This window comes from Trichosurus vulpecula, chromosome 6, assembly GCF_011100635.1.
Source record: "Trichosurus vulpecula isolate mTriVul1 chromosome 6, mTriVul1.pri, whole genome shotgun sequence".
NCBI lineage: Eukaryota > Metazoa > Chordata > Mammalia > Diprotodontia > Phalangeridae > Trichosurus > Trichosurus vulpecula.
The window spans coordinates 160,054,509-160,073,631 of record NC_050578.1 but is presented as its reverse complement, the minus strand read 5'-3'; the positions used below and the strand labels follow the sequence as shown (position 1 = coordinate 160,073,631).

The 19,123-nt window shown below is 37.7% G+C and overlaps 1 protein-coding gene across 1 annotated transcript in view; it reads left to right on the top strand.

The window, feature by feature from the left end:
• The window catches only part of ATP10D (ATPase phospholipid transporting 10D (putative)), a 119,078-nt gene that overhangs the window by 69,921 nt on the left and 30,034 nt on the right, over positions 1-19,123 (top strand). Inside the window, exons 5-13 of the mRNA XM_036763512.1 lie at positions 1,767-1,852; positions 3,666-3,772; positions 4,093-4,224; positions 4,863-4,990; positions 5,084-5,336; positions 9,626-9,864; positions 14,094-14,282; positions 16,321-16,930; positions 17,330-17,436. Of these exons, the coding sequence (XP_036619407.1) occupies positions 1,767-1,852; positions 3,666-3,772; positions 4,093-4,224; positions 4,863-4,990; positions 5,084-5,336; positions 9,626-9,864; positions 14,094-14,282; positions 16,321-16,930; positions 17,330-17,436 (1,851 nt within the window). The remainder of the gene's footprint in view (positions 1-1,766; positions 1,853-3,665; positions 3,773-4,092; positions 4,225-4,862; positions 4,991-5,083; positions 5,337-9,625; positions 9,865-14,093; positions 14,283-16,320; positions 16,931-17,329; positions 17,437-19,123) is intronic.

Below are 19,123 nucleotides of genomic sequence, written 5' to 3'. Positions count from 1 at the left end.
ACCCTTCCCCACCCAAGACAGCGTGTAATCCAATATAGGTTCTACATATACCTTCACATTAAACTTATTTTCACAATTGTCAAGTTGTAAAGAAGAATTATAACCAATGGAAGAAACCATGAGAGAGAAGAAACAAAACCAAAAAAGAAAAATAAAGAGAGGGCAAATAGTTTGCCTCAATCTGCATTCAGACTCCATAGTTCTTTCTCTGGATGCAGATAGCTTTTTCCATCATGAGTCTTTTGGAGTTGTCTTTGAACCTTGCATTGATGAGAGGAGCCAGGTCTATCAAAGTTAGTCATCACACAGTGTGGCCGTAACTGTGTACAGTGTTCTCCTGGTTCTGCTCCCCAAACTCAGCATCGGTTCATAAAAGTCTTTCCAGGTTTTTCTGAAGTCCATCTGCTCCTCATTTCTTATAGCACAATAGTATTCCATTACATTCATATACTACAACTTGTTCAGCCATTCCTCAATTGATGGGCATCCCCTTGATTTCCGGTTCTTTGCCAGCACAGAAAGAGTTACTATAAATATTTTTATACATACAGGTCCTTTTCCCACTTGTATGATCTCTTTGGGATACAGCCCTAGAAGTGTTATTGCTGGGCCAAAGGGTATGAACACTTTATAAATGAGAAAACTAAGGCACACAGAGGTTACATAATTTGTCCATGGTTACATGGCTAGTAGGTGAGGCCAAATTTGAACTCGGAACTTCCTGACTCCAGGCCCAGTGCTCTATCCACTGAGCCACCTAACTGCCTGCATTGAAACATAAATTCAACAAAATATTTAATAATAATAACATTAATAGCTAGCACTTATATAGTATTACAAATAGCTTTACATGTGTTATCTCAGTTTTATCCTCACAGCAGCCCTGTCGTTGGTACTGTTATTATTCCCATCCTGAAGGTGAGGAGACTGAGGCTCAGGTTAGATGACTTACCCAGGGTCATATAGCTAGAAAATGTCTGCAGCAGAATTTGACCTTCCTGACACCAAGTCCAAAAAAATAAAAGTGAACTTGGTACTTCCCAAATAGGTCACTGCCCAGCTGCCTTCTCTGTGCCTTGGAGCACTGTGCCAGGGACTAGGTGAGAATCCAAGATTAGATAAACCTTAGTTCCTGACTTTGTGGAACTTTCAACCTATTATGGAATTATAAGACACATAACATAACGTATAACAGATGTAGCATAGCATAATTGGGAAGAGAGGTAGAAAAAAAGTAGCATGTGAGGGCCAAAGAGGGAAACATCATTACCAATTACTAGTGCAGGGGTAAGAGGTAAGGGAGGAACAAGGATGGATGCCTTAAGAAGGTAGGATTTGAATTGGGATTTAAAGTCTATGTACAAATTCAGCAGATGCGAAGATAGCATTTCAGGCATTGGAAATCACCTAAGCCAAAGCTTGAAGGCAGGAAAATGGAGGGCACCTAGGAAAAGTGGTGAGTGTTCCAAAATGGATAGGGCATAGAGTGCACGGAGGACAGTTGTATTGGGTAAGACTAGAAATGAATCAAATCAATAAGCATTTATTGAGCACCTACTATATGCCAGGTGCTGGGCTGTGGGAAGAAAGGGAAGATGTCATTAGCAGAGTATGGAAGCCCTTGGGGAAATCCAGGATTGTCAACTGCATCCTTAATGCCTCCTGGGGTACTGGGTAAATACAATAACTATAGAATTTTGATAGAGTTCTTATAAATCTCAGTGTTTTTGACCAGAACTGGTTTTTGTTTTGTTTTGTGAATTTAGGACTCTGAAGTTGATCCTGAGAAGTTTTCTAGTCGGATAGAATGTGAAAGTCCTAATAATGACCTCAACAGGTTTCGAGGGTTTTTGTAAGTAATTCAGGACTTATTTTTATTGGGGGGAAAGGGAGAGGTGGAAGGAACTTGGATTGATCTTTTATTGTCATGATGATGAGACAGTGAGGCACAGATAGGTAGCTGATCTTGAATCTACAAAGACCTGGATTCAAGTTTCACCTCTCACACCTGGCTTTGTGAGCCTAGACAATTGTATTTTTATTTATTTTGTTAAACATTTCCAAATTTCATTTTAATCTGGTTCAGGCCACACTTAAGTGTTGTGGGGTCAGGGCTGCATGTTTGACATCTCTATGCTCTGGGCAACTTTCTAAGGCTATAAGTCACAAAAGAGGTACAGATCTGCATTGGTAAAGGGAGTTTCTCCACCCAGAAGTTCCCTATACCAAGGAAATGAGATCTTCACCCAATCTTTTAAAAAAAAAAAGAGAGAGAGAGACATTCATTTCAAAGAATAACTGAAAGCTATGCCTTTGATATAAGGATAAGGATATAGAAGTCTGTACAACAGATATGTCTCCTCTCTGCTCGTGGGGCAACATCTAAGTTCCTCCCCTCATCACTTCTCACCTGGACTATTGCAGCACCTTGTTCTCCTCCACAGCTACCAAAGTAATATTCCTAAAGCACTGGTCTCATTGTATTACTCCTTTTCTCAAGAAACTATAGTATCTCCCTATTGCCACTATGCTAAAATAAAAACTTTGTGTGGCATTTTAAACCTACCTTTGAGCACTTTAAGCGTACCTTAAGCTCCAGCCTAACAACTTGTGTTACATGATTCCATCTTCCACACTCTTCATTTCTATGTCCTGGTCTATGTACATATTCTGGTGTGGAATAGAATTTCCTTAAGGGAAATTAGTTATCTTTGTCCTTGAATCCCAGAATCTGGCACTCTGCCTTGCATAAAGTAAATATATGTCATTTAAATTGAATATGCACATATGAAATATATATTGAAAACATATATAGTATATGTACATGTATGTATATGCATATATATGAGTACATACATGTATGGAATATATATGTGGAGTATGTATATATTTATATGTCTGTATACACATATGTATACACATACACACATACGCACACATTTTGTGTGCATATGTGTGTATCTCACAAACATACACCCACACACATACTTATGTGTCATGTCTATAAATTGTCAGGCTAAATTGACAGCTCTGTGGATTGTTCCCCTTCCTCTTGATATTAAATCTTCTCAGGAGGGGTCTTGGTTTACCCTATATATGATTGAAGATATAATTGATAAGATCGATGCTCTTTTTTTCTCAGTGTGCATCAGTGACAGTGACTATGCTCTTTTCTCTCCTGAGTAGCAAATACAATTTTTTTGAAGCTCCATTTTGAATTCTGAAGCTCAGCATGATTTTATAGGAACTTAAATATATTTGTAAACATAACTTTTTTTCCTCTAATTATGAATCGTGAATAATTTCACATTCATAGAATTTTAGAGCTGGATGAATAAAATTTAGAAATTCTTCAACTGATTTTTTTTCATAGCATATCTGTGCATTATTAGAAATGTACTAATAATGAATAGCAGAAATTATGAAGAGCCTTAACCCACCATTTTTCAGAAGAAAGCAAGTAACTCTGATTTAGGGAAAACAAATGGATTAAATAATTTGTGTGCTTGCTCCTGGTTGGTATTGAAGAACCAGAATTCTTTCCAGGTCTTTTACTATGCGTTTTTTTTTTTCATAAATCAAAGCCTAGTTTGAACCTACTGTTGGAATATCACTTTAAACCCCATTGCTATTTAAAGGCAATTCATGTGTTATACTTCTTACAGAGAACATCCAAGCAAGGAACGCATTGGTCTCAGTAAAGAAAATTTATTACTTAGAGGATGCACCATTAGAAATACAGAGGCTGTGGTTGGCATTGTGGTTTATGCAGGTTGGTTAAACTTTTTGTTCCTTATAATTGTCTTACATGTTATAAAAAACTACTATTTTAAATTTGCTTTTTTGATTGAAAGTGAAGTTGTTCAAATATCATTCTGCCAAATAGAAGGATATATTTTGCGTAGTTGTGATCATTGGCTCATCTTTTCCTAAGTGAGTTTGGAAGGGGCAAAATTAAGAACTGATTTTTTTTTTTTTGCTTTTACCTGCCAGATCTTGATGAAAGAGCATTTTCTGAGTGCAGTATTTGTTACTTGATTTGTATATCTCTACAAGAAACAGTGAAATAAACACCTTCCTTTATCTACCCAGGTCATGAAACTAAAGCAATGTTGAATAATAGTGGGCCTCGTTACAAGCGTAGTAAGTTAGAGAGAAGAGCAAACACTGATATCCTCTGGTGTGTCCTGCTTCTTATCTCAATGTGTTTTGCTGGTGCATTAGGTAAGTTGATATAGTTCTCTCTAGCTGTGTTTAGCAACTTTTCTCCATAATTTTAAATTATAAGTATCTTATGTCTAAAAATGATCATCTTCAAGAAAATGTTATAAATAAACATGGTTAAAATGTGCTATTTGAGAATTCTTTATTTTTGCATCAGAATAATCATCTCTTGGAATATCTTAGCCACAGTCATTCTTTTTCTTTCCTGTTATTAGATTTGTCATATTTTTTTTGGAGGGGGGAAGGCAGGGCAATTGGGGTTAAGTCTTGCCAAGATCACACAAGCGATCTGAGGTCACATTTGAACTCAGGTCCTCCTGACTGCAGGGCTGGTGCTCTACTCACTGCGCCACCTAGCTGCCCCTGTCATATTTTTTTTCACCCTTGAAAAACTGAAGTAAAGCATTCGGTGAATCCATGTGTTGGCATGAGCAAAACTTCAGAATCTTGATTCAGTTGACAAACCCATAGAGAAATGTGTGGTTTTTTTTCCCCCTCTCTTGCATGCTACTGAAGAAGAATATATATAAAGCTCAACCATGATATTGGACCAGTCTCTTACGCTTGAGTTTGAAGACAGGAATGAAGAACTGTGTAAGAACTGTCTAATCCTTCTTATGTATGTATTTGTTTTAAAGGCCATGGAATTTGGCTGAGCAGCTATGAGGCTGTCCCGTTTTTTAACATGCCTGAGCCTGACGGACATAACTTATCACCAGCATTGGCAGGTTTCTATATGTTTTGGACCATGATTATTTTATTACAGGTAACATCTGTCCCTCCTGATATGAATGTAGAATAACATTGTTACCAAACGGTTTCCCTCAGTTTCTTACTATTGTTTTCTTTGCTTTGTTAGGTGTTGATCCCCATCTCTCTCTATGTCTCCATTGAAATTGTCAAGCTAGGCCAAATCTATTTCATTCAAAGTGACATTGATTTCTATAACGAGAAAATGGATTCTACCATTCAGTGCCGGGCACTGAACATTGCTGAGGATCTTGGGCAGATCCAGTATCTTTTCTCTGACAAGACTGGAACCCTCACTGAGAACAAAATGGTTTTCCGGAGGTGTAGTATCGCAGGTTTTGACTATTGTCATGAAGAAAATGGTAGGTACTGAATATCATATGCATATGCCCTTGCTGCTGCCTTCCCAAACATCAGTTGCTATTTATCTTTTCTTTCTGGAGATTATTTTTGTTTATTGCACTTTAATGGCTGTAATCTTTCAAACTGTTGTTATTGACCGTTGTAGGTATTTCTCCCTGTGTGTTTTCCCCTTGAAATTTTATCATTTGAAACAAAGATCTTAACACAATATGGTGAGGATTTTATAAAGGAAAGTAAGTGAATTGTGTTGGTTAGGTCAAAAAGAGGATGGGGGAAGATTCGATGAATATAGCTTTTTACTCTTAGAAAATTAATTCCAAGAATAAGTCATACATTTTCAGACATGGTCAGTGTAGCAATTTGATTTCCTTGAATGTGTGTGCTCGTTACAAGTACTTCATGTTTTTTCCCCCCCAGTGGAAAGGGGTAGAGAGATGGGAGGAACAGGGGGAATAAGGGTGAACTAGCAAGAAAAATGGGGGAAAGAAGAAAGACCCATCTTTTTTTAATGCAGCAAAGAAAACAAGGAAAGCCAGTGAATTGTAGACAAGTACAACAGCTTTGAAAGTCACATGTTGAGGGGGCAGCTAGGTGGCACAGTGAGTAGAGCACCGGCTCTGGAATCAGGAGGACTTGAGTTCAAATCCGACCTCAGACACTTGACACATGTGCTAGCTGTGTGACCTTGGGCAAGTTACTTAACCTCAATTGCCCTGCCCAAAGAAAAAAATCACATGTTGAATTTATCCTGTATTTAAAAGAAAAGCAAGCTATACATAAAAAATCTGTATTTTCACGTACAATCGTCTGGTATATGGAAATGCCCATTTTATTCAGTATTTGTTAGTTCAAAATGAAAAAAAAAACCAAGAAGGAAATTATTGAATAAATCCAAGAAAGATTTTCATATGACTCTGGCCTCTACCAAATTTGGTTAGTATGAGTGAACCAGTGTTACAAGACATTGGGTACTGAAACAATCCTGCCTGCCTTATTATGACAAGTCATTCAGTGAGATAGCTGGGGAGCTTTTCTCCTTTCTCTTATATTCAGATACGTTAGTCCTCCAAGGATCTGTGACTTCCTTTTTTTTGTTGCAAGAACATTAAAAAATGCTGTCAGTTACCACTGAAACAAGCCCACTTCCTAGTATATTCTGTGCTAGGAATGTTTTGAGAGAAATGTATGAAGGAGGAAATTGAGGGAAGACTAGTCTTTGTCCATTTTCTTATGGTCCGCACAGCATATATAGGGAAGCAAGAAATCTTTCTCCTACATTAAGAAAATCTGTAAAGAAACTGTACTTTGAACTAAACCTTATAATCTCTTGGTTATTCAAATAGAATTAGAGCATCATTAGTTCCAAAAGTTTTGTCCTATTTCATGTTAACGGCCAACTAACTGCCTGACACTGATTATATTCTTAATAAATGCTTGTTGACTGACTGTTCCCCCTTTCCTCAATTCCTGAATAATCTTTCACTGAACCCAGCACATCATGGGGATGGGACCTCATTTTTAGAAAAGGGATAACTGAGGCAGTTCCCTTCCTGCTACATTGACACCCTATCTTTTTATTTTTATTTTAAACATCAAACTGATACATTTTCATTTAGGAGCAATAGGAATAGGACTAGGGATTGAACTTGTGATTTCACTGGTCTGGGAAACCTCTAGGTGAGGAAGCTCCCTCCACAGATGTGGGTTCTCTGCCATTTTTAGTCTTAGAGAGTTGTCTAGAGCGATGAGAATTTAAGGGACTCAGCCGGAGTTGCACAGCCTGTGGCAGAGGCAGGACTTTCCCCCAGGTCCTAACGGCCTCAAGGCCAGCTCTCTAGCCATTATGTTGCACTAGGTGCAATCTGTATTGATGTTTGCCTTCTGCTTGCATCAGTCGTGGAATGACCTGCTTCAGGTAACAGTGTGTTCCCCCTCATTAGAGCTCTCCAGGCAAAAACTGAATGACCACTTTTTGAGTGTGGTGTAGAAAGTATTAATTTTTAGCTATGGATTAGACTGGTTACTGAGTCCCCTAGGGCACTTCCAACTCTGAAATTTTGTGATGATAGTTTTGCTTCTTTCACTGCTTTGTGGCTCTCCCATTCTAAGTTAATATTCCATTAGATTCCTTTTTACTAATTATCATCCTCATATATTTATAATTCTTCCTATTGAAAAGGCTTGTTCTTCTATTAAAAGCTAAATATCTAGAATTCTACCGATCAGAACTTTTACACAATTATTGCACAAGGTGTTGAAAGATCCTGAAGTATATTTCAGGATAGTTTTCATGTTAATTAGATTGTAGTGTACTCATTTCAAAGTTTAATCATCCAAATGTGGCAGAGGACTAACATAAAAAGAAATAATTGCTGGGTGCCTGTCATGTACAAGGTATTGTTCTAAATCCTTCAGCCTCAAAGAACTATAAAGTATAGGCCCCAAACTCAAGGATCTTTTTGTTTTGTCTCTGCCCTGCATGCTTCTCAACATTACTTTAGGAAACAAAGTAATAGATAACAAAAAGATAAATTTAAAATCAATAAAATATACCAAAAAATTCATTAACAGCTTAGAGTAGCATTTTTTGTTGAAAGGGAGTAGGGAAAAGAGCACTGGGTTTGGAGTCAGAAGAACTGAATTTGAATCCCATGTGTACTATGTACTAGTTGTATAAATTTGAGCACATCATTTAATCTCTGCCTGCTGTTTCCTGATTTGTAAACTGAAGGTAATGATACTTTCACTACCTGCCTGATAGACTTTTGTGAGTCCTAGATGAGATGATGAATGTCAGAATGTTTTGTAAATTGTGAAGTGTCCTAGAAATGGAAAGTATCTATTACTATTATTAACAGCAAATGTCAGATAAATGTTAATGGCCCAATGATATAGGAATTTATTAAGGAAAGAAATCACTGGGAATGGATGTGGTTAAAAAGGGCCACATGGAAGAGTTGGGCCTTAACGTATAGAAAGCAGTTAAGGTGGTTATTTCAGAGAGGGAGAATTGTAAACAAGTAAGTGAAGGAAAGGATACCCATGGCATGTTTGTGAGACAAGGAGTAGGCTGGCTTGGCCAGAATGGATGATTTCATGGAAAAGGAGGCAAAGTTAGGAGGTAAGGCCAGCGATGCAGGTAGAAGCCATGGTATTGCCCTATTAACAAGAATTCCCCTTCTCTAAACATGTCAGATAATAGGGTTCACTATATTTTTAGCTGCAAAAGTGAAACCAATTTGTTTCTTCTTTCTCATGATTCATTCCATTGGTCATAATTCTCCTTTACAACTGGACTATTGTGTAGATAAGTTCAATGCGAAGTTATATGTAGAAGATATATGGGATTCTATGCCATCTTGGGGAGGGACGGGAGGAGGGGGGAGAAAAAAATCTGGAAATCAAAATCATGTGGAACTGAATGTTGTAAACTAAAAATAAAAAATCTTAAAAAAAGTGAAACGAACTGAAACTTGGTAAATACATTGAAGGTCAGTTGTTGACTCACAGAATTAGAGCTCAAAGGGAGCTTTAAAATAAACCAATCCAAGCCCCTCATAGTCAGATTAGCAAGAGTTTATTACAGTGTAAATTGGAGACAATCTCAGAGGCAAGGCATTGGCAGTGGTAGGAAAAGATGGGGGAGGACCAGAAAAGGCTGAGACTGGGAGGAAGCCAAGAGGCAAGATTATGGCATGAAGGCATTCTAGGCATGGGAGAAAGCCAGTGAAAAGACACAGAAGTAGAGATGGAAGGACTGGGCAACAGATTGAATATGGGGAGTGAGTGAATAAGGAGGCAAATATGGCACCTAGGTTTCGATCCTGAGTGACTAGGAAAATGGTGGTACCTTTGACAGTAATGAGACAGTTAGGAAGAGAGAAGCATTTGAAACTAAGGAAGTTAAAACCTGGAGAGAGTAAATTACTAGGCCTATGGCCCCAGAGCTAAGTAAATAGAACAATCAAGATAAACAGAATCAGTAGCCATTTTCTTTAGATTTTAATGATAGCATGTCCATGTTTCCATAGCCATTTTCGTTCTAAGGACACAATGTTCTTTCCTTTATGTTCTAATTCATTCTCTACACACCCTTGTAAGAGCAAGACTATTATCCTAACTTTGTAGAAAGGATAAGTGACATATCCAGATTCATAGTCTTTGCTAATGGTTCTCTCGTTAAAGACAGCAACAATAACAACTTCAATTGAAATGAATTCATCTGGTATTCAATAAGCAAGCAGATCTTCTTGTACCCTAATTATCAAGTGTAATTTCTCTCCATCAGCCAAGAGGCTAGAGTCCTACCAGGAGATTTCCTCTGAAGATGAAGATTTGACAGACACCCCTAGTGGCTCTCTCAGCAATATGACAAAACTGAAGGCACACAGCTGCAGGACAGTTAATAATGGGCCTTTGAAAAGCAAGTCCTTGAATCATCTGTCTGGGAGCTGTTTTGCCCTAGGAGGAGAAGATGGTGCCACTGATGGATCTCTCTCCAGACAGGAAGCTTTCAGTAGTCCTATTGTAAGTATACATATGTGTCTTGAATCTTATCCAGACAAGAATTATGTTGAAAGAACACACACCTTATTGCTCCAAATCAAAACATCTTTATGTAATTGAAAAGGGAGCACTTGACAGCAATGAATTTGAACAAACAAAAGCCCATTTTTGAAGATGGCTTCCACTGATGTGTGGAGGAAAGGAAGCTTGTGTTTATCTGATGAAATGGAGCCTTGAAGGCAGTGCTTGACTTAATGACTTAATCTGCTAACTTAATCTAAGTTAAGACTGTGAAGAAAACTTCTTGGGTTTAAGGTTTATCATTCCCTCAGTCAATGAGGATGAAAAAGATAAGTGTTTAGGACTGTTCACAGAGCTTCTGCTGCTCTGACAGTATGGGGTGGCTTATCAAGCCCTTTTTGCATAAGAATTCTCTTCAAGTCTTTGTAGTTGGACTTCATAGTGTCCTTCACCTTCATCTTCACCTGCCTACTGTTAGACCTCCTGTGGCCTTACAGGATACTACCTGCCAGGAAGTTCGATCTCAAGAAAGGGCCTCTGACAGTCCAATCCCATGCGTCTCTCGTCTCTCAAAAGTTATTTTAAATGCTGAGCTGTCTATTTTCAAACCCCATTCTCCGTACTCATTTTTATATTCAATCTCTCCCTTTCACTCATCCCCCATATTCAATCTGTTATTAAATCTTACTATTTCTACTTTAACAACAGTTGTAGGGTGTTTCCCCTTTTCTCCACTCACACTTATACTACCCAAGTTCAGACCCTCTCACCTAGACTACTACTATGGCCTTACTGATTTCCCTGCCTAGGCATTTTCCATTGTAGTACATCTTCCAGTCAGCAGCGGAGGTGATTTTTCCAAAATGTAGGTCTACAATGCAACCAAAATTATAAGGAAAGCAGAAAACTGGGAAAAAATTTTTGTGACAAGTATCTCTGATAAAAGCCTTATTTCTTAAATATATAGAGAATTGAGTCAATTTTATAATTTTTTATGAATTTTATAAACAAATCACTCCCCTGTTGATAAATGGTCAAAGGATAGGAACAGGCAATTTTTAGTCAAAGAAGTCAAAGTTATCTGTAGTTATATGAAAAAATGCTCTAAATCACTATTGATTAGAGAAATGCAAATTAAAAAACTCTGAGGTACCACCTCACACCTATCAGATTGTTGAAGGGGATGTAGCAAAACTGGGACACTAATGCATTGTTGGTGGAGCTGATCCAACCATTCTGGAGAGCAATTTGGAACTTTGCCCAGAGAACTATAAAACTGGGCATACTCTTTGATCCAGCAATACCACTGCTAGGTCTGTATCTCAAAAACATCCAAAAAAGGGAAAAGGATCTATTTGTACAAAAACATTTATACCAGCTCTTTTTGTGATGGCTAAGAAGCAGAAATTGAAGTGTTGCCTAACAGTTGGGGAATGGTTAAACAAGATGTGGTATATGATTGTAATGGAATATTATTATGCTGTAAATTGATGAACAGGATGACTTCAGAAAAACCTGGAAAGACTTACATGAACTGATGCATAGTGAAGTGAAGAGAACCAGGAGAACATTGTACACAGTAACAGCAATATTGTTCAATGAAGAATTGTCAGTCACTTAGCTATTCTCAGCAATACAGTGATCCAAGACAATCCCAAAGGGCTAATGATGAAGCTTGCTGTCTGCCTCCAGAGAAAGAACTGATACTGTTTGAATACAGACTGAAGCATGCCATTTTTCACTTTCTTTCATTTTTAAAATTTTAATCCAGTCTTCTTGTACAAAATGACTAACATGGAAATGTTTTGCATAATTTCACATGTGTCTGGCCTGTGGCTAATCCTCACTGGTTTTCTGATAAGTAGTGTAAGAAAACAACATCTCTCTAGATTCATCTGCCTCAACACTTCTTTCCACAGACTGGTCAGAAGGATTTATAAATTCTTTTTTCTTCAATCATTCTGGTATTTTAACCTACTTCACATTTTCCATGCACACTGCCTTAGTCACATTTGGACTCCCGTTTAGTCAGAAGTAAGGAACAGTGATGTGGTGTAGAAACGTTTATGCCATGCCTTGGCTCCTGCTTTGTTCTGGGCTAGCCATATGCTGCCAGCAGATGGAAGTGGTTTTAATGAGAGATGACTTGACCTCCCCTCCCCCCTTAATCCTCTATATTTCACTTGCACCATGTTTCAAAGCCTGCTTAGAATCCAGTGGAACTTGAATAATGGGAAAAAATCTTTAGTCAACTGTTAGAAGGCGAAACTTAGAAAATGACATGAGGGCTCAGTCTAGTATCTGATATGCCCTTAAGTAAAGAAAAAGTAAAAGCCAAGTTCAAGACCAAGTGGCTAAAAGTCCATGAAACAGGGAAAGTAAATTTAAAATATGTAGACTCCTTTTCATTATATTGTAAGCTCGCTGTAAACAAGGATTGTTTTATTCTTTGTACTTGTATCCCCAACACCTACCACAGTGCTCAGCACAAAGTAGGTGCTTAAGAAATATTTGTTGATTGAATTAAAGCACATAAAATAGTCAAATGAAATCATGCTGAAGATTCATACTCTGACTATAGCCAGTAGGACTTAGTTCATATCCTGAGTAGCTATGGATAGCTCTGCCATTTTTTTCTCTCTAACATAAGGAATATGATATCTCACAGTTGTTTTTGAGCATATATTTTAGAAATAACGTAGTGTGTCCCATCCTAACGAATCAGGATTATTCTTATGCCGTAGTGAGGCTTAAGGCGTAGTATAGGAGCGTAATTTTTTGGCGTTTTCCTGAACCCTAAAATATATTCATATTTATCTGAGATATGCATAAATTGACTTGGTTGAATTTGCAGTAGCGTAAACCATGAAAGACTCAAAGTAAATTAAATTCAACAAACCCGATCTATATTTTTATAAATCATCGATGTTATTCAGGGCAAATATTCCATCTTCTGACATAATTGATAGACTTGCAAGGCATTTGAGCAGATACTGTTGGATGGCCAATACTTAGTACTGCATTCTTCAGTTAACAGTGGTACCTTTCTGGAACCAGCCATTTCCAGAGTAAGGGCAGCAGAAACATGACTTAATCTGCTAAATAGGTTTCTTTGAGAACTAATTTACTTTTAAAAATTATCGTGTCTTGTGTCAGCTACTCAAATGTATTGACATGGTATTTCTAATAGGCAAAAAGATGATCTTTGATGCAGCTTTTAGTTCTATGATTCTATAATCTTTCTGGTATTGTGTTGCATTAAAATGGGTAGAAGCCTGGGTTAAGCCAGGGATTTGTGGAGGCTCTTCTCCCTAGATATATCCTGTATGCTCAGTACTGTTAAAAGCTGATGGAGAATCAGTGTGTTATAGTAGAAAGAACACTGCTCTTAAGAGTCAAAAGACCTGAATTCAAATCCAAACCCTCTCACTTATAATCTATGATAAAGGGAAAGAGGGAGGGAGGGAAGAAAGGGAAGATAGAAGAAATGGAAGGAGCGAGAGAGAGGACATTTGGATTTGTGCTGTGTTCCAGGAATTGTGGGAAAATAACACCCTTGAACCTCAGTTTCTTCATTTGTAAATGAAGATAATCATAACCACCTACTTCATTAGATTTTTGTGAGGAAAAGTGCTTTAGTCTCAGGTTGATTTATAAAGTGAGCCATTAATGTTAAATTAGAGCTCCTTCATGAATTCTAGCATTTATAGAAATTGGGTCTTTCATAGGGTTGCTTCTGTTTTGACTATTAGTCAAACCTAGTAACACATTGACTTCCCAGTTCTTATTCTGAGAGTGAGCTCTTTATAGAATGGCTATCAGTAGCAAAAGCAGCATGGCAGTGGGAACTCAGAGCTAATTCTATGTCCTTTCACAGTGTTGTTCACATGGTACTTCAGCCCACTAAAGTAAGTGGCAGTCCTTCCAATGGAGAGGAAAAAAGCAAATGTAAAGATGGTGGGCACCATCATTGTTGTGATCCTTTTTTGTGCACAAATAACTTTTTGATGAATTTTAATTTTGCTTTGCTCTTCAAATGTGTTATTCTGCCATTCTCACCAACACATGTAGAATTTTCTGGAAAAGATAGATTAAATATTATATATTACTTCTTCCCTTATTATAGATAGTATCTAGGTGCAAAAACTATATTCTACGTGAAATTAAAACCACAGAAGTCTGAGGACTTTGTTCTTGATCAATACCTTTTGTGATGTTTTGACCCACAGGAAACAGATGTTGTGCCAGATACAGGACTTTTGGCCAAATTTAGCCAGATTACACCTCAGTTATTCACGCTACCAAATGAAACTGAACAAGATCTGTCAGCAGAGACTTTATACATAATTGACTTCTTTCTCGCCTTGGCAATTTGTAATACAGTTGTAGTTTCATCTCCCAACCAACCACGTCAAAGGGTAAGTCTTCTTCATTCACCTCAATCTCAAACTACTAAAGAAGATAATAGGCTTAGATGTGTACTCTAGTAGTGTTATATCAATGAAGGATGAGCAAGGGTTATGTTGCTTTTTATTGACTTTGTGATGAATTATTTACTAGACTGAAGTGAAATTATCCAACCTTCCTCCCACCCCCACCAAATAATATCTACTACAAGTCACAAGAGGTGAACTTACCTTTCAGGATACTTTATTTTATGTATTTGTACCAGTTCTCTCTAAGCTTTCATTTGTACCATTCTGAAATTAAATCTGTAATATCCTAAGCAGTCTCCCCAAAATATATCACCCAGAAGTTGCCTATACCAATGAAATCAGAACTCCAGTCCTTATACCTAACTTTATGCTAAATCTATTAAGGAGCCATGAACAAAATATGGTCTAAGGGGGAAACATTTGTGGAATGTCCATCTCACCCACTTGTTCCACCAAACACTGTAGTCCATTTTCAATTTTTTTTAAATGTTTGTAAATAATGGGAACTCACTGATGTGTTAAGTTATTCTTGGTTAAGTGTCTTCCTGTTAGCACACATCCACACTTAAAATTCTGAATACACAGCACAAATCCAATTAAAATTTAATTTAGCCTTAGATTATTTGTTTTTGGCAAGTTTGGAGATGGTCATCTTTGCCATAAACATGATTTATTTCAAATTTAAAAACATTTGCTTGAAAATTATGTTCTTGGGAGGTTCCCACCACCCAGTTGCCATGTAAAAATTAATTGTGTAGTTGAGAATGCAAAGCAATGTCACATACTTTTCATGGAACTGTTTTTCACATAATTTGAAATAATAAGTAGCCTTTATATTTAATACTTTGAGGTTTGCAAAGACCTTTACATATGTTATCTCATTTGATTGTCACAAAACGCTATGAAGTAGGTACTATTATTATCCCCCTTTTACAGATGAGAAGACTGAGGAAGGCTAAAGTTATGATTTGCCTAGGTTCACATACCTAGTAAGTGTCTGAAGTCAGATTCAGGTGTTCCTGACTCCTCTTGTTCAGTTTGAAAGAAGGTAGAAAACTTCCTATGATTTGCAAATAACTTGTAACAGTTCATTTGGATCATTTCAGGAGTTTTATTCAATTATTACTTAGTGCCTATTTTATGGAAGGCACCATGCTAGGAACTGTAGGACATAGATAAGGGAGGGACAGTCCCTTTCCTCTGGGAGCTAGCTTTATTGTCTCCCATCTAAGTGACCATATGGGAGTAATAGATTATTACACCTTTGTTCTTTTTCCCCAAGAACCATAGTTATATACATGAGCCCGAATCTCCTTTTTATTTTGTCGGATATTTGTGGAAAGGGTTGAACAAGATAAATGAAAGCTACATGTAAACAATAACCTCAGTTGATTCAGTTCCCATTTTTTTCTTCCTGGTAGAGCTGCTAACAATTTAAAAATTGCCTAGCATGAGTCTCAGTTCCACTGAGTTCACCACAATTATTGCAGTGAGAACTAAGTTATTTCATGTGTGCTCATTGTTAGCATTGCTTTTTGAAAGAAAAATATAGAAGGTTGTATGTCTTTGTGACTCTTCTGTCATTCCCTGAAGTCTTTAAACTGGCAAAGCGTAGAGGTTGGAATAGATGGCCTCTGAGGTGTTTTCTGTCTCCAAATCTAAGATCCTATGAAACCTGAGCTGACTTTAAGATGTAATTAAGTTGCATAACAGGTTTATCATAGATACACAAATCTAAACTGACAGAAACTAGATTATACTTAAAAGAAACCAGGCTGCAGGCAAATGAGATTTCTTTCATAAAAGAGCATCATGAGACATAACATTGGAACTGTTCTTTTTATGTGACTTCTTTCCGTGACACCTTATCTGCCATTAAACACTGCATCTGTGTAAATATGTAATACGATAACATTTGTTGGATTAGTGATTTTTAGGCACTTTCTCTTTTTTTTTGCAAACCCATTTGCAAACACTTGAAGATTTTGGCTTATGGTGTGTTTTATTTTGTTTCCCGTAGTTGAGACTCTCTTCACTGGGTAGAATGCCCATCACATCCTTAGAGGAAATTAAAAATCTCTTCCAGAAGTTATCTGTTCGAAGGGCAAGTTTTCCATCCCTTTGCAGTGGAAAAGACCCATCATCTGGGGGTCCAAATGCCTTTGTGAGCAGACTCTCCCTCTTTAATCGATCAAAGCTGACCCCACCCACTGAGGAAGATGCTTCCCAGTTAAATGATTGGGCCCAAGGCCCCAGCAAAACAACTTGCCTCAAAGACCAAGAGAAATCTGAAGCCGCTGCAGGCAGCGCCAGTGGCAGCTTGGACTCTCCTGTGGGGCAGACACTTGCCTCGGATTTGCACTATGAAGCAGAAAGCCCAGATGAAGCTGCGTTAGTGTATGCAGCACGGGCATATCAGTGCACTTTACAATCCCGGACACCTGACCAGGTTATGGTTGACCTGGCTGCTTTGGGACCTTTAACATTTCAACTTTTACACATTCTTCCTTTTGACTCTGTGAGAAAAAGAATGTCTGTTGTGGTCAGGCACCCTCTTTCCAACAAGGTTGTGGTATATACCAAAGGGGCTGACTCTGTCATCATGGAGCTACTGTCATTAACATCTACGGGTAGGTACATGCCTAACTGATGCCTCAGTCTCATTATCTTAGACATGGACTTTGGCTTAGGTCATCATAAAGACCAATTGACCACATGTTTGTAACACTGAACTATCTGAATTATCATTCCGTAGCAAGCTTGACTTTGGAATCAGTCACATGGGAACCAGTTAGAATTCATGTATAAGTATGTTCCATTCTTAGTGCTAACCTCTCTTTGTGAAACGTTTAGAGACAGACTAATGCTTTCTGGTCAGAAGCGCTTTTATTAGGGGTACTTTGGTATTCAAAAATAAAAATTACTTAACATGGTAGGAACATTATTCTTTGAAGTTTAAATTGTAAGATGTGTTTGTAATTGGAAAAGCTCATTATAATACTACTTTTATGTTTTCTTAATCATTTTAGATGGGGAGACTTTAGAAAAACAACAAAAGATAATCAGGGAGAAAACCCAGAGACATTTAGATGACTATGCCAGAAAAGGGCTTCGCACTTTATGTATTGCAAAAAAGGTAAGATTTGTTAACTGAATTTCCTTGTTTCCGTACTGGTGTTGTGCTCTTTGGCATTTGAAAACTATAATTCTTCTGTAAGAAGGTCCCATTGATCGAGTCCCTTTTATCTGAGGTTTTAGCCTATAGTGTGAATATGATTTAAGTGTGAACATAGGACTCTTCTCCCCAACTGCCACCTCCCTCTGTACCCTACATTCTGTTTTTCTGTCTAAAGGAAGCTGGTGAGGAAATTGGATTTGGAGAATCCACCATGCCCAAGATTAGGAGAATAAACTGATTAATTAAGGTCATACTATACAGCAAAGTGGCATTGGGAAATTAGCACTAATTTTAATTCACTGGAGTATTTCAAAAGAGAACCTGATAAAGCCTAGGAAACACTCATAACACAAAACAGAAGAAGCTAATGATTCTGTGGTTGGTCTTAAGTTGAATCAATTTTAAGTGAAATTTTTTTTAACCGAGACTTAATAGACAGTATTTGTTCTTTGCTGTGGCAAAAAAAAAAAAATTGTAACCCATTAGCCAACCTTTTGAGGAACAATATGGTATAGCGGATAAGGTCCTAAACTTGGAGTCAGGAAGACCAAGGTTCAAATCCCACATCAGATACATATGAGCTATGAAATCCTGGGCAAGAAGTACATGTATATTTTATAGATATAGATGGACATAAAATTTACACAGAGCTGGATATAGATATATAGAGATAAAGAGATCCATCTCTGTTTAAATCTATGATCCTTTCTCCAAAGCAGGCTAGGCTGGCCCAAAAACAAGACTTACAGTCTATACCAGATCCTCTCTAGCTTGATAGGACCTGCCAGAAATCATAATTCCCTGGCATACCTTTCACAAGTCCTTCAGGATCTGCTCCATGGCATCACAAGTCAATAGACTTCAGTGTCAGATGCATTAATAGAAGCATAGTATCTCAAATTAAGAACACCGTAATCTCATTGTATTCTTCCCTGGTCAGATGATATTTTGAATACTTCAGTAAGTTTTGGGTACCCCTTTTAAAAGGGACATTGATAAGATGGCACACATTCAGAGCAGGCTGGTCAGAAACTACGTCCTATGAAGAAGAGACTGAAATTATGTCGTGAAGAGTAGTTGAAGAAACTAGTGATTTTTTGCCTTGGAGAACATACAGTAAATCATAGAGGAGGATATTGCAGCTGTCTTCAACTATTTGAAGGTCTATTATCAGCAAAGGTGTATGAGGTTCATTCTGTGTGCCTCTGGAGGGTAGTGCCAGGGCCAACAGATGGAATTAACAGAAAGGTAGACCTTGGCTCGGGGTGGAGGACCTGCGACCTCGGGGCCACATGTAGCCCACCCTGCTGGCTGAATACCAGGAAGAATGTCCCAATGACTGGAGCTGCACAAAAATGGAAAGGGCTGCTTGGATGGCCTTGGATTTTCTAATTATTCTAGCAGAAGCTAGGAGAGTGTAGAAAGAATTCCTGATTGAGTAGGGAGTTGGACTAGATAACTTCTATGTTCCTTTCCAACTCTAATTTTATGATTCTTCTTGGACAAAATGTCTTCTGGGAGTGTTATTCCTTTTGGTATATTTTAGAAAGCCTTTGATGCTGCTGCTGCTGCCAATAATGATGATAGCTAGTATTTATATAGCATATTATGGTATGCAAAGTGCTTTATGAATATTATCTCATTT